Here is a 13,636-nt window from a genome sequence, read left to right on the forward strand (position 1 = left end):
CACAGATGTGTTCATTATTTTTCTATTGATAGATACAGAATTAATTTATTTACTTTTGTATAGTCAAAGTAAACTTTTTCTTTCTCTTCTAACTTTTGTCATTACCTTTGACTGATGATCTGATTTCTGTTGCAAAGTCAATAGATATTGACCTAACTCCTTCACTAAGTAAATTCTCATATGAATACTCTAGATTTATATAACTTTTAAAGATGATAGAATCTCACAGTTTAAGTGTTTATTTAAAAATTTTATTTTCTATGATTTAGTTGACTATGATATAAATCTAATTTCCCATAATATCTTATTTGTAGTATTAGAGATTTCATTCTGAGGTAATTGAGATGATGAGCTGGTAAATATACTCAAGCTAATATTTCAACAGAAACAGTTTTTTAGTCAAAAATGACAGATTATTATTGAGTCTCTCTCATATCATCATTTGCTCATTAATAAAAATATCTCTAATATGATATGTAAAAATGTATTTAAACTTGCTTTCACTTCTTTGCATTGTTACCGCTTTTTCTGTTAAAGCTGTTTTTTCTTTTCTATCTGTATTTCAGTAATTTTCTGCAATATTCTCTTTTTCTTTTAGAGTCATCTCTCCTTCTATTATAGTTGTCTCTCTTTTTTGAGTTCAGCTAGTAGTTTTTGCACTCAGCTTTCCATTCTCATATCTGAAATAGTAAGTTCTACTAGCTTGCAGTGCGTGATAGATTCTATGAGAATTTAACCACAGCTTATCAAATAGTCTACTTGAGCTAAAGACAACTTAAAGTCTATGATAATTGCTAGAAGTGCTTAAAAAATGAGGTACTTGCTCTGGAGAGCATATACATTTTATGAAGGGAGTAGTTGATCTGGATATACACATTTAAAGCATGATATCAAAACAGAGTCTACAGGTTCTATAAATTGCCATATGATTTACACTTAATATTTCTCTCACCTTCTCTAATTAAAATTTTGTTCCGCTATTTTTCAAATAGAAATAATGATATAAAGTTCTACATAATAGCAAGATGAAATAAAGTTATCAATTTAAAAGAACAAAATTAGCAAATATATCATAAGAAGTTATCTATTTTATTCAAAATAATAAAAAAATTGAATTAAAATTAAAACTATAAGTGTATGTTTTGTTAAAAGATTGTTAAATACTATGTATTATTCTGAAATAAAATATCATAGCTCAATCTAAAGATATGATGATAATAAAATAAAAGCTCAATTCATCTATTTACTAGATAGCTGTAGTGAGAATACTAAATTGAGAATTAGAATATAAAAATAAAATAAGCAGTCTGATATATATAGATACTTGAGAATTAAAGTATTTCAATCTAAGTAATTAATGATTGAGAATCAAAGTAGATCAATCTTATCTTATACTATTAGCAACAATACTATAACTTAAAACTCTATAATAATTATATAATTTAAGTACTATTTTCTGATTATATTAGTAAAATAGTTAAATTTAAATATAATTAATTATTTACTGAATCATATCATCTATCAGATTACTCTTATTATTCTATTTGATAAAATTTCTAAATAATAATTATAAGAATTTTTAAAATGAAATTATATAAAATAGATACTTAGATTTATTAATACTATTTGATATTATATTCAAATATATTATATTTACTGCAGATTGAGAGTCTTAAATTTTTAATTTTTAAGTTTAAATTTTTAATTTTTTTCTTCATATATTAAATAAACTTTTAATATTTAATAATTTTAGTTAATATATCTTAAACTATTAAAATTTATTTTTTAACTATATAAAAATATGATTTCTTTTCTCTTTTACTTTTATTTAATATTGATAGCTCTTAGCTCTATATTTTTCTTTGTTAATATAGTAGCATTATGTATAATCAGCTAATATTTTTTCACTAGTTAATCATAAATTTGATTGATAGAACTAGAAAAAATCTTCATATGATATTTAATTATATTGCTCTGCAGCTTCAACTAAGTCACATTATATAGTATTTAAAAGTCTAGAAAAGTTGAGATTTATATACTGACTTTGAGAAAAAAATATATAAAATTAAATATATAGTTAAGTAAAAATTTTATCTGAATTATATAATACTAAATCTGTAACTTTGAATTCATTTTTTATAGTAGTATTTATTATAATTCTTTGTCTAACTACTATATATCTAACTAGAAATTTCTTTTTATTTATATAATTAATTTCTAGTTATATACTTTATTTTATCTTTTTATTATATATTTTCTGCAATAGTGAAAAATAAGTTATATCTAGTAACTGCAGCAGATGAGAAAAGTAATAAAATATATATAATGCTATGATGCTATATTTTAGATAGGATTTATTAAATTTAACTATGATATAATTATTATATTTATTTAGAATTAATAATCTTTTTTTATCAATTATATAAGTTTTAGTAAATCTGTTAAATATTTTTTATAATTATATTAAATTAAATTTATGTTTAATTTAACTCTTTTCACTAATATTAATTATTTAATTCTTTAATAGTTATTCATATTAATAAAAATTGATTATACTTACTTTTTAATAAAATTATTATAGATAAAACTTAGTTTATAGCATTAACTACTTCAATAATAGTTGTTTATTTACTATTTTTTAACTGTATAAAAGATGATTTATTATCTTTTTTAACTTTAGTAATCACTCTGATTATTGAAATAATTTTTATTATAAAGTCAATCTTATTAAACTTATAAATACTCTTCAGTATAATTTTATACCTTTTTTATTATATAATTTATCAAAAAAAATTATTTATATAGAATCTTTAAATTCTTATATTAAGTTCACTAATAGTTATATTTATATAAAAACTTTGTTTTTAATTTAGAATATTATTATATAAATTTATTAATAATATTTTTCTACAATAGTTGAAGTATTAAAGTTATATTTTTTAAATAGTAGATTAGTTATTTCTTATATAATTATAATTTAAAAAGATTATTTTCTTTTTTATAAAAATTATTTATTGAATTAAAAAATTTTTTTCTATAAAGATTAGTTTTTAATTATTTAATTAAATATTTGTATCTATAGTTTAATTGTATAATCTATAGATCATAGAAAAATAAAGAATATTATAACTTAAAAATAATTTTAATCTAATAATTATAATTTACTAAGCTTTATAAACTTTAATAATTAATAAATATCTAATTTTTTAATTAAAAGTTATTTTAGTAACAGTGATTGATATATTAAATTTTTTTAATAAGTATAAATAATTTAAATAAAATTGATTTAATAAATAAATAATTATATTAGTTTAACTAAATAAATATTATAACTATTGATTAAATATATTTTAAATAAATAATAATAATAATAATAATAATAATAATTATTATAATTTTTTTATTTAATATATATATAATATATACTATAATATTTATTAATTAAATTAAAATTTAATTATTTTATAAAATTAATTTTTAAAAAATAAATTAAAATATATAATTTTAAAATTTTATCTTAAAAAATGTTTTATTTTATTTTTTTTATAATTATTAAAAAATATAAATATATAAAATTATTTAATTTATTATAATTTTTATATATTTATATATATTTTTTTACTATTAATATAAAATTATAAATAATAAAAAATTTTAAAATTTTTTAATTTATATTTTAAATATAACTTATTAATTTAATTATATAAAACTAATTATTTTAATTATATATATATATATGTATATATAGTTTTAAAATATATAACTTAAAACTTTATATAATATAAATTATTTATATTAAAATATTATAAAGTTTTAATATATTTAAAAATTAATTTTAATTAAATAATATTTAGAGAAAATATTTATTTTATAATTTTATAAACTTTTTTATAATATATTAAATTAATATATTTTTTAATATTTTATTTTAAAATTTTAAAATTTATTTATTTTTTATTAACTTTATCTAAAATTTTAATATTTTATAAAGTTTTTTTCTTTTAATAAATTTAATTACTATATTTAAAATATTTAAAAATTATTAAAATTATTAATAAATAATAAATCTATTATAATATAGTTAATTAAAATATATTAAATTAAATCTATTTTATTAACTTATTTTGCAAATATTTTTGAAATATAAATTATATTTTTTTTATATAAATAAGATATTTTTTTACTTACTTTTATAAGATATTTATTCAAATTTATTTATATAACTAACTAGTTAGTTAAATTTGATTAAATTAGTAGGCAGTAAAATTTGACTTTATAAAAAATAATGAATAGTAAATTTGACAAAAAAATCAAAGCTAATTATTTATTTTACTAAATTACTAGGATATTAGTGGTAATTCGCTTCCACATAGGTTCTTTAAGCCCTGCAGTAGTTGTTGACTTGAGCCAGTCAGAAGTCGCGAAATCTGAGCTGGTTAACAAACAGATGAGTCACATGACACACAGCGAAATGAATAGCAATGGGATACCATAACGGGATAGAGTAGAACACACGGATTGGGTCAACTGATGTCCCGTTTCGGCCGTGGGGTTTGGTTTGACACACTGTTATTGGGCCCGTGGGCCCCAACATTTCAATACGTAGTAATGTGGGCTGTGCCAATGCCCGGGCCGTTATTCCCCGGGTCACGGGTTTCCACGCCATTCACACGGACCCCAATTTGTAAGTGGAACCGGAAAAAGTTCAATCCCCGACCCCAGCTCTTGGAAATGTTCAGCTGCATCTATTTTCAACGACTTCAACCTCAACTTCAAACCGATTCACTTCCTGGTTTCTGCATCTCTGGGTTCTGTCCGTCTGATCCGTCTTTGTCGATCCCCCCGGTAATAGTCATGGGAGCACCCAGACTGTGCACAGAGCCAGAATGCTAATTCCAGCCGCCTCACCCGCATTCTCGTTTCAACGACCTGCACTTGTTGTGTGTGTCGATTCCATTCGGTCTCTGCGAGGTGTTGGACGTGGCAGTATCCAAAAAACGTGTTGTTGGCCCTGGCCTCTCTCAACCACATCCACCCCCTCCCCCACGACTCACTCAGCTATATCAGCTATATCAGCTACATCAGCTACGAAAGGACACGACGGATCGTTTTCACTCTAATTCTCATCATTTCGATTTTTTAATTTTAATTAATTTCTTTCCCTCTTTCCTTCAATTTTGTGCCGTTATATTTCTGTTGAGGGAACATAGATCATCGCTTCTCCATATTCAAACAACTACCTACTTTTCCTTCATCTTCATGCGTTTTGGGCTACTACTGAGCACCGTCTCGCCTTTATATAGATCTGTAAGGCTTGGCTGCTCATTCTAAAGCCCCCCAGATAATTCACTTAGTTCCGCAATCATTCCTCGACCTCGGAATCGGACGGCGTCAGTGCGATTTTCATGTTCTCCTTTTACAAGCTCGATTAATCAGTGAATTACTTGACCCTGTGAAAGCCTAAGTTGAACAACGCCTGGGTCATTCCAGTTTCACGAACCGCAAACAGTTGCGTGCTCCATGATTTCCTTCGTCCTCCAATTTGAAGGGTCTACTAGAGCATTTTACAAATATTGACTTTTGCCATCCCTGATATATACAGCGGCCTCAAGAATGCCTCATACGCCGGAGCTTCCCCAAGGTGTGCAACCTGGAGATTTCCTGGTAGTCGTCCGTGAGTAATCCTTTTTCTTCTATGCAACTATAGGTTGCCAGGGCCTGGACTTATCACACAATCTGAGATAGACGACTTTCAAGCTCGTGGAGCCGACGAACTCACCCTTCGCCGAGGAGACAAGGTTGAGTTACTGGAGCTCGATGAAGGCTTTGGGGATGGATGGTATTTAGGCAAACATGTGGCTGAAAATAGAACTGGTCTTTTCCCCGGGGGTAAGGAACCTCAAAAAGTAACTTTTTTATACTGTCGTGATCACAATTGATTAAGTGATGCCTTAGTTTATACGACAACTATACCCAAATTAGGAGTTCGTCAACAACCATCTAACACAGCTTCAAACTCAACTACTCCATCAGGATCACAGAGAAATAGTGAGCCGCTGGGCTCACCTAAAGTAACGGAAATTTCTTCAACTCCTGTCTCGCCATCATTCAATGACGACATAACCCCACAAGCGTCACGTCAAGTGAGTGGGGTCGATTTCAAACCTTCTCTTACTGAGACATCTGTAAGTGATACGTTAGTACTACCTGCCCAACAACCGCAGCAAGGATCTACCACATCACCACCACTGTCTTCCTCATTTCCCATGCAGCCGACCATGCAAAGATCTATGAGCGAAGTCATGTCGGCTCGTCGGAATGGTGATGATAGTCCAGTTATGAACGAAACCCTGAGTGTTATCGATGAGCATATCACCAATTTCAACACTCCTCGCCATAGCTTTGTTGCTCATGACCAGAAAAATCACAACGATTCCGGCAGTGAGTACAGCAACCATCTGGATCACAGAATCTCATACATACCCGGTGCAGAAACCGACGAGGAGGAGGTAGCTACACTCACAGAAGCTGCAGTAAGGAGTTGGGATCACCACCAGACAGCCCATCATCTTCATGAACTTGGTGTTGATCCGAAACACTGCGAGATCTTTGAGGAGCAGGAAATTACCGGAGATGTTTTGTTGGAGATGGACCAGGAATTCATTTACATGAAAGAGTTCAATTTTGGGGTTATGGGGAGACGATTGAAGACGTGGCATATAATCAAGACCTTCCAGGAAGAGATTAAAGGCACTAAGTGGGCACGGAAGTCCACATCTCCCTTCTCCAACAAAGACCGCTCTTTTGAAGACTTTGATCGATCTCAGAGTCGAGCAGGAGGGTCATTTCTTCCAAGGATTCCCAGCCTCACTGAAAGTCATACCCACAGCGCACACCAATCGAGAAGTGCCTCTGCGAGACGTTCTCCAGGAATAGCGTCCTCTATATCTTCAACTCTCAGTAGTAATATTTCATATATTTCTCATCTAAACCAATCAGCCGGTTTAGATGGTGCTTTGAGACCTTCAGCTGCGTCCGTTCGCCAATACAACTATCCTCGCCCGCATTCATCAATGGATGGCTCGCCAGCATCGTTAAACCAGAATAAGAAGATAGTTGGAAAGCCAACACAGACTCCTCGAGACGCGAAATCTTCCTTTGACAGGGGATGGACTATGCCCTCGGGTTCGCAGCCAGGACGTGGTCGGCCTGATACGTGTATCGGATCCCGGGGAGGATCTATTCGCCAGCAAGCACTTGGCGGTCCTGAACCTGGTGACTCCGATTCCTCTTTTGCGGTGGACTCTGCTGATTTGGATCGTGGATATTTCTCTGGTGGTGAACTAGATATGCGGAAGATTCGCAAAGTGCTCACAAAGCGCGATTCAACAGGTCGAAGTTACAGCCATTCGAGGCAGTCCAGTGCTACTGCAGAGGATTTGAAACAAATTCGTGTTAAACGGCACTCGCGTTTTGGTAGTGTAGATTCGATCCGGGATTTTGTACCCAATTTTTCTTCGCCCAAGCTTCTCCAGGGAGGATCATCCAAAGGTCAGTTTGATGACTCTAGCCTTACTTGCAAGGATTCACTTGCGGACCAGTCTCAAACTCCCACAGTGACGAACTTGGAAAAAACCACGAGCCCGAGCCATGGTATATTCTCTGCACTCTCCCCTCTTTCCTCGAAGACAGATGGAGAAAGCTCAGGTCGGTCGTCTCCCCTGCCGTCCTCCAATCTCAAAAATGTTGCACCCAAAGTACGTCGTGCCATAGGCTTACGCGCTATATCGGACGCAGTCACTGGACAAGAGAAAGCATTGGTCTCGTCTCCTATATCATATCTGCCGAAAGATCCTCTGAAGTCCTCGAGTACGACAAATTCCAGTACCACATCTGGTGCGTCCAAGAGCTTCGACATAGAAAGCACAGATAGCTCTGCGAAAAACGTCGAGGGGGCGTTTGCCTTAGTAACGATGACAAAGGCTTCCAATTCCCGCTCTAAATCGAAGAAAGATACAAGTGCATACATGCGAGGGCTAGAGAAAAAGACACCCCAAGAACAAATGGTCGGATGTGATTACTCAGGCTGGATGAAGAAAAAATCTTCTAACCTGATGACCACATGGAAACCGCGCCTTTTCGTTCTCCGTGGCCGCAGATTGTCATATTATTACTCGGAAGATGACACGGAGGAGCGAGGACTGATCGATATCTCCTCACACCGCGTATTCCGCGCCGACCAGGAGACAATCACTTCTCTCCACGCTACACTCACCGGAGCAACCGCTTCTCCAACCTCGCCAAATAACAAGGGTGGTGGGAAGACCTCAGATACTGCCTCGGATACCACCAAGACTTCTGCAATCGATACTCCATTCATCTTCAAACTCGTCCCCCCTAAAGCCGGATTATCGCGAGCGGTCCAATTTACCAAGCCCTCCATCCATTTTTTCCAAGTCGACAACATCCAACAGGGTCGTCTGTGGATGGCGGCGCTGATGAAAGCGACCATCGAGCGGGATCTGAATCTACCCATCAAAACCACAAACAAGCAGAAGACTATTAGTTTGAAGCAGGCTCGCGCTATGAACCAGCGCCCTCCTGCGCTCATGGGTTCAGAACGCAAGGACAAGGATGTCAATAATAGTAATAACAATAATAATGCCAACAGCGGCAACAGCGCTGCTTCGGAGAAAGATATCGATTCAGCAAACGGGCAAGCTGGCGGAGGTCTGAATATTGAGACTCAGAAGGATGGAGAAGGAAATGATAAACAGCGTGCTAGCTTGGAACTGAAGAGGCTTGAAGCTGGTGATACTGGGACATCTGAGTTGATGCCAAGGGCGCAGACTATTTCTCAGTGATTGCTTTTCTTTCTTTTTCTTTTCTATTCTTTTTGTTTGCGTCCCATCTATCTATCTATTGTTGTGCAAAAGGCATAATTTCTTTTTTTCAACCCTCAAGTTATGTCTTCAATTTGCCCTATATTTATAACAATGCATGCATTTCCCCCCACCGTCATTCTTTGACACACACACACACTATTTCTTCGCTTTTTGCTACCTTATTCTTCAACACCAAGTTCTATCTTCATTTCATTTGTGTCCTTTTCCTCTTCTTTCCTTTGCAGGAGTTGAACATATGGCGCTCCATGAGATATACCCTTCCCTTTAGAAGAATTTCTTTTATTTCTTTCCCCCTTTGATGATATGAATTAAATCGATATGAGGAGGAAGATAAATGACTTTGAGAACAATGAACCGACATTGAAATATTTTTTTTATCTCTTTATTCTTTCATTTTCCCCCAAAATACAGGGGGGCGCTTCCTTTTCCCTTACCTATTTTTTTTTCTTTCTCCTACCTCATCAAGAACTTGTAATTGATTGATGTGGCATTTTGTTTTCAGTCTTTCAACATAGTCTACATCAACTAGTGGTTTTTTCTCTCGAAAGTGAAGGTTTATTTTGTACACTACTTTCACTGCTATCAGAGCAATAATACCACTACTGTATAGCTTTCTTTCCTGTATATAATTGTAGTGTGTATTGTTTTGACAAGTAAGTCTATTTCCTACATTTATCTGCCTGTGTACGGGCATGTTTTAACTCTGTCCCTTCCTCGCAGCTCTCTTGGTGTCAGAAGTGGCGCAAGCGACGCGAGCCCTGCCGAGCAAAAAGACAACAACCTCCTGTTTCCCTCCACAGACCCCATAAATATTTCACCCCAAGTAGCCCTTCTTTTAATCACAGACAGAGTATTTTCTATATACCACATTTTATAAAATATGAAAATAAGACTCGACTGACAGTAGTGTGGATTAGACAGAGAGTGAAAAAAAGGACTTCCAATGCCTGCGACTCTATGTCCCTCCAGACCTCCCTTTGCCAACTCCTCTCCATCCTCCTCCCCATCTCAATAACATCACTGACCTACCTCTACCTCTACCCAATATTCTGTGGCTGCAACTTCCCCCCCCCGGCCTCAAGCCCTTCCAGCCCTCCCGCTATCCTAAATACCCTCCGCCAACACATCAACATCCCTCTCGACCCCTCCCACTACACCCAAATCGCACCTTTCCGTCTGCTCGTCCTAGCCGACCCCCAGCTGGAAGGGGATACCTCCCTCCCAAACGCGAATGACAGCCTCCTCAATCGCCTCACCACATACCGAGAAGCCGTCGTATCGACAGATACATGGACGGACTTTCTATCCGCAATTCGTGGGAGCCTGCTTGACACTCTACTGGTCGATATCCCGTTCGCGTTTTCAGGGGCGCGCAAACGGTTAGATCTTTTTGGAAATGATTTCTATCTAGCGCATATATACCGGTCGTTGCACTGGTGGACAAAGCCTACACATGTTACTGTACTTGGTGATCTTATGGGAAGCCAATGGGTGACGGATGGTGAGTTTGAATGGCGCGCGTGGAGGTTCTGGAACCGCGTTTTTGGCGCTGGGGTTAGGGTTGATGATGAGATAACTGTTACGGGCGGTGAAGGGGTGCATGGGAGGGATGTGAAGGTGGAGGAAGTGTTATTGGATAGTGGTAGTGTACGGGCCAATTCTGCGGTTGAAGCCTGGAAGAATCGCATCATTAACGTTGCGGGGAATCACGATGTTGGATATGCGGGCGATATTAGCGAGGCACGCATGGAGCGCTTCGATAGGGTCTTTGGTCGGGCGAATTGGGATATCAGGTTCCGCTATCCGGCTGCTCGGGATAACCTTACGACATCGCCTCATGGAGCTGGTACTATTACCACCACCACCTCTGCAGCTCCTACCAGTCCCACAGATGAACTATCACCATCACCCAGTTCCACCACCACCCCCTCAATCCACCTCGTCGTACTAAACAGTCTCATCTTGGACACCCCCGCCCTCTCCCCATCCATCCAATCACACACCTACGACTTCCTCAACGACGTGATCCAACAACGATCCCAACCAGTCGAGGATCGAAGCTCCTTCACGCTCCTCCTAACCCACCTCCCACTCCATAAGCATCAGGGAGTCTGCTTCGATGGCCCCTTTTTCAGCTTCTACGACAATGACGACGAAAAGCCTCCAGAGGGCCAGGGGCCGAGGTTTAAAGCTGGTGGCTTACGCGAGCAGAATCATCTCAGTCCACATGCTAGTCAGATGGGAATATTGCAGGGGCTGTTTGGGTTGAGCGGGGATTCAAATGCTCCTGCTAAGGGGAAGGGTCGGAATGGACTGGTATTGACTGGTCATGATCATGTTGGATGTGACGTTTTGCATTTCGTAAATCGATCTGTGACACAAGACGGTGCGGAGGGGGTTCTATCACCTGGTTGGTCTTGGGAGGCTAAAAGGTATCCTCGTCATAAATCGCATTCCTTGCCATCATTGGAGGAGGAGGAGGATGATACGCCTAGCATTCGAGAAGTTACCCTCCGCTCAATGATGGGTGAATTTGGCGGTAATGCTGGCTTCCTATCTCTGTGGTTTGACTCCGATCCCTCTGTGGAGGAATGGAGGTATGAGATTTCCACATGTCGGTTGGGAGTGCAGCATATCTGGTGGACCATTCATGTTGTTGGGGCCGTCACCGCTATTTTAGTTATAATTTCAGGGGTATTGAGCGTTTGGGGGTGGTTGGTTAGCAGTTCCCCAGGTGGAGCTGTTACAGAATCAACAGCAAAGGGGTGGAAGAGTGGTGGTGCGGGTTTGAAGAAGACGTCTCGCGGTGTGAAAGCCCCCCCCCCCCCCCGATAGACGGAGGAGTGAGGATTCGAAGAGGGCAGTGAGAATTAAGAATTGAATTACCAGGAATGGAATAATGACTTTTCTCAATTAAGATACCCTTGTCTTCGTTTTTTTGGATTCATTTTGGAGATAAGACTTTGTATGCCCAGGTATTCCTATTATTAGCATGATAGAGAATGTTGGTTACGGTCTTCTAACCTTTAGGTCCTAATTCATATCTGTTCTTCCCATCACTTAGGTCTAACAATCTGGTAGTTTGTCAATTGAACAACGCCTGCTTTTTGGGAGCGATAGAGAAAACACAAAGAGCAGCCAGCCTACTTGTGCACTTCCCGGGAGAGTCGCTTCTGCCAGCCACAATTCCTGGGAACCTAGAAAGGGCTTATCTACTCGGCAAATATATAACTCCCATGTTCACATTGGATGAACTTAAAATGACTGTATACGTATATGACCAGTTGCTCTGTTGGGAAAAACGAATCCATTTATTTCACAGCAAGCTGGACTCCAGAAGGCAAAGACAGGGTTTGCCAGATGTGATAAGGAGGGGGGAAAGCGAATGTGAGGTGCCAGACTTCCCCTCTCACACGTTTCCTGCTAACATGGCTATTTCTTAATTAATTTCTTTCTTCGTAGTCTTCACATCAAGATTGTTCCCCTTGCTTAATTTGTCTTCGTAATATTGTTGTCATTCCATTGGTTCCTACTTGTGATCCTCAGGGCTTTTATATCGAATTATCACTGAATGGCGACATGTTGGAAGTCGGAAAAATGGACGCAAAAAGGAAAGAACCGGGAAGGGGGGTAAAGCAAGGGAAGAAAAGGAATAATATATATAAAAATACTGATGAACGAGTTTCTGCGTATAGCATTACAACATAACGCCTTGAAGATTGCTTTCATTTCTAAGGGAAAAAAAAAAAAAAAAAAAAGAGGCCGTTCCCCCTTATACTCCATTATACCACAACACCCGAGTTAGCTGCAATACGCTGTTATAGAAGAAAAGTTGGTGTTAGCATATATATAATTCTGGTATAGAATGCAGTGGGGTATTGTTTACGGAACTCACCGGCCACAGGTCTGTAGCTTCCTTTCCAATTGGGCCGGTGATGGCTGAGCCCTTCATTTCACCTTTAGCGTTGACAATCTGCGTATATGGATCAGTTAGCATGGAAACTGTCTTGAGAAAACATCGCATGGATTCCGGGATTCCATGTCCCAAGGCGAAAAACATTCAACTGTCGTATAGCAAAACCCATTTGAATCTCCTGCAAACCAACAAACCAACATGGCTCATCTTTTTTAGAGAAAGCGCAAAATCGTCTCTACACGTTTTCACATAGCCACCCCAAAACCCCAACCCGAAAAAGAACAGAGGAAAATAGATAGGAAGAACAAAAGCAGAAGCAATCTTCCACTCACCACACCAGCATTATCCTCAAAATACAGGTAAATGCCATCAGCCCGTCGCCACGGCTTGCTCTGTCTCACAACAACAGCGGGCATGACTTTCTTTCTCAGCTCGGGCTTTCCCTTCTTGACAGTCGCCATGACCATGTCACCAACACCAGCAGCGGGGAGGCGGTTGAGACGGGCTCCGATGCCCTTGACGGAGATGATGTAGATGTTTCGTGCGCCGGAGTTATCACAGCAGTTCATCACGGCGCCGCTGTGTAAAAGGTCCTTGGTTAGTTATGTATTAATTTAGGCCTCCAATCCTCAAAGCTTCGAGATTCTTTTATTTTGGACGCTTTCCTCGATGAGATGGGTAGTGCAATGCTCGTGTAGGATGGATATGGAGGTGGGTGGGTGAAATGTAAAATAAACGAGTTGATCATCTTTGTTTTCCCAGAGACAGGTTCACGGGGATGTAATGAACGGAGGGAGGAAAAGGGAATTGTCGT

The 13,636-nt window shown here is 37.0% G+C and overlaps 4 protein-coding genes across 4 annotated transcripts; 2 read left to right on the top strand and 2 right to left on the bottom strand.

Annotated features, from left to right (window-relative positions):
* Positions 1–4,595: 4,595 nt before the first annotated feature.
* PADG_04446 (uncharacterized protein) lies at positions 4,596–4,856 on the bottom strand (the record flags this gene model as incomplete). The annotated part of the gene is made up of 2 exons (XM_010761544.1): positions 4,596–4,724; positions 4,779–4,856. 2 exons carry the CDS (start codon positions 4,854–4,856, stop codon positions 4,596–4,598), a joined length of 207 nt encoding a protein of 68 aa, XP_010759846.1.
* Positions 4,857–5,613: 757 nt separating this feature from the next.
* Positions 5,614–8,864, top strand: PADG_04447 (uncharacterized protein; the record flags this gene model as incomplete). The annotated part of the gene is made up of 3 exons (XM_010761168.1): positions 5,614–5,674; positions 5,746–5,889; positions 5,956–8,864. 3 exons carry the CDS (start codon positions 5,614–5,616, stop codon positions 8,862–8,864), a joined length of 3,114 nt encoding a protein of 1,037 aa, XP_010759470.1.
* Positions 8,865–9,863: 999 nt separating this feature from the next.
* PADG_04448 (uncharacterized protein) lies at positions 9,864–11,741 on the top strand (the record flags this gene model as incomplete). Its single annotated transcript, XM_010761169.1, has 1 exon — positions 9,864–11,741. One exon carries the CDS (start codon positions 9,864–9,866, stop codon positions 11,739–11,741), a length of 1,878 nt encoding a protein of 625 aa, XP_010759471.1.
* Positions 11,742–12,688: 947 nt separating this feature from the next.
* On the bottom strand, positions 12,689–13,391 carry PADG_04449 (60S ribosomal protein L23; the record flags this gene model as incomplete). Its single annotated transcript, XM_010761170.1, has 3 exons — positions 12,689–12,721; positions 12,802–12,879; positions 13,155–13,391. The coding sequence occupies 3 exons, from the start codon at positions 13,389–13,391 to the stop codon at positions 12,689–12,691; spliced, it is 348 nt and encodes a 115-aa protein (XP_010759472.1).
* Positions 13,392–13,636: the final 245 nt, after the last annotated feature.

This window comes from Paracoccidioides brasiliensis, assembly GCF_000150735.1.
Source record: "Paracoccidioides brasiliensis Pb18 unplaced genomic scaffold supercont2.4, whole genome shotgun sequence".
NCBI lineage: Eukaryota > Fungi > Ascomycota > Eurotiomycetes > Onygenales > Ajellomycetaceae > Paracoccidioides > Paracoccidioides brasiliensis.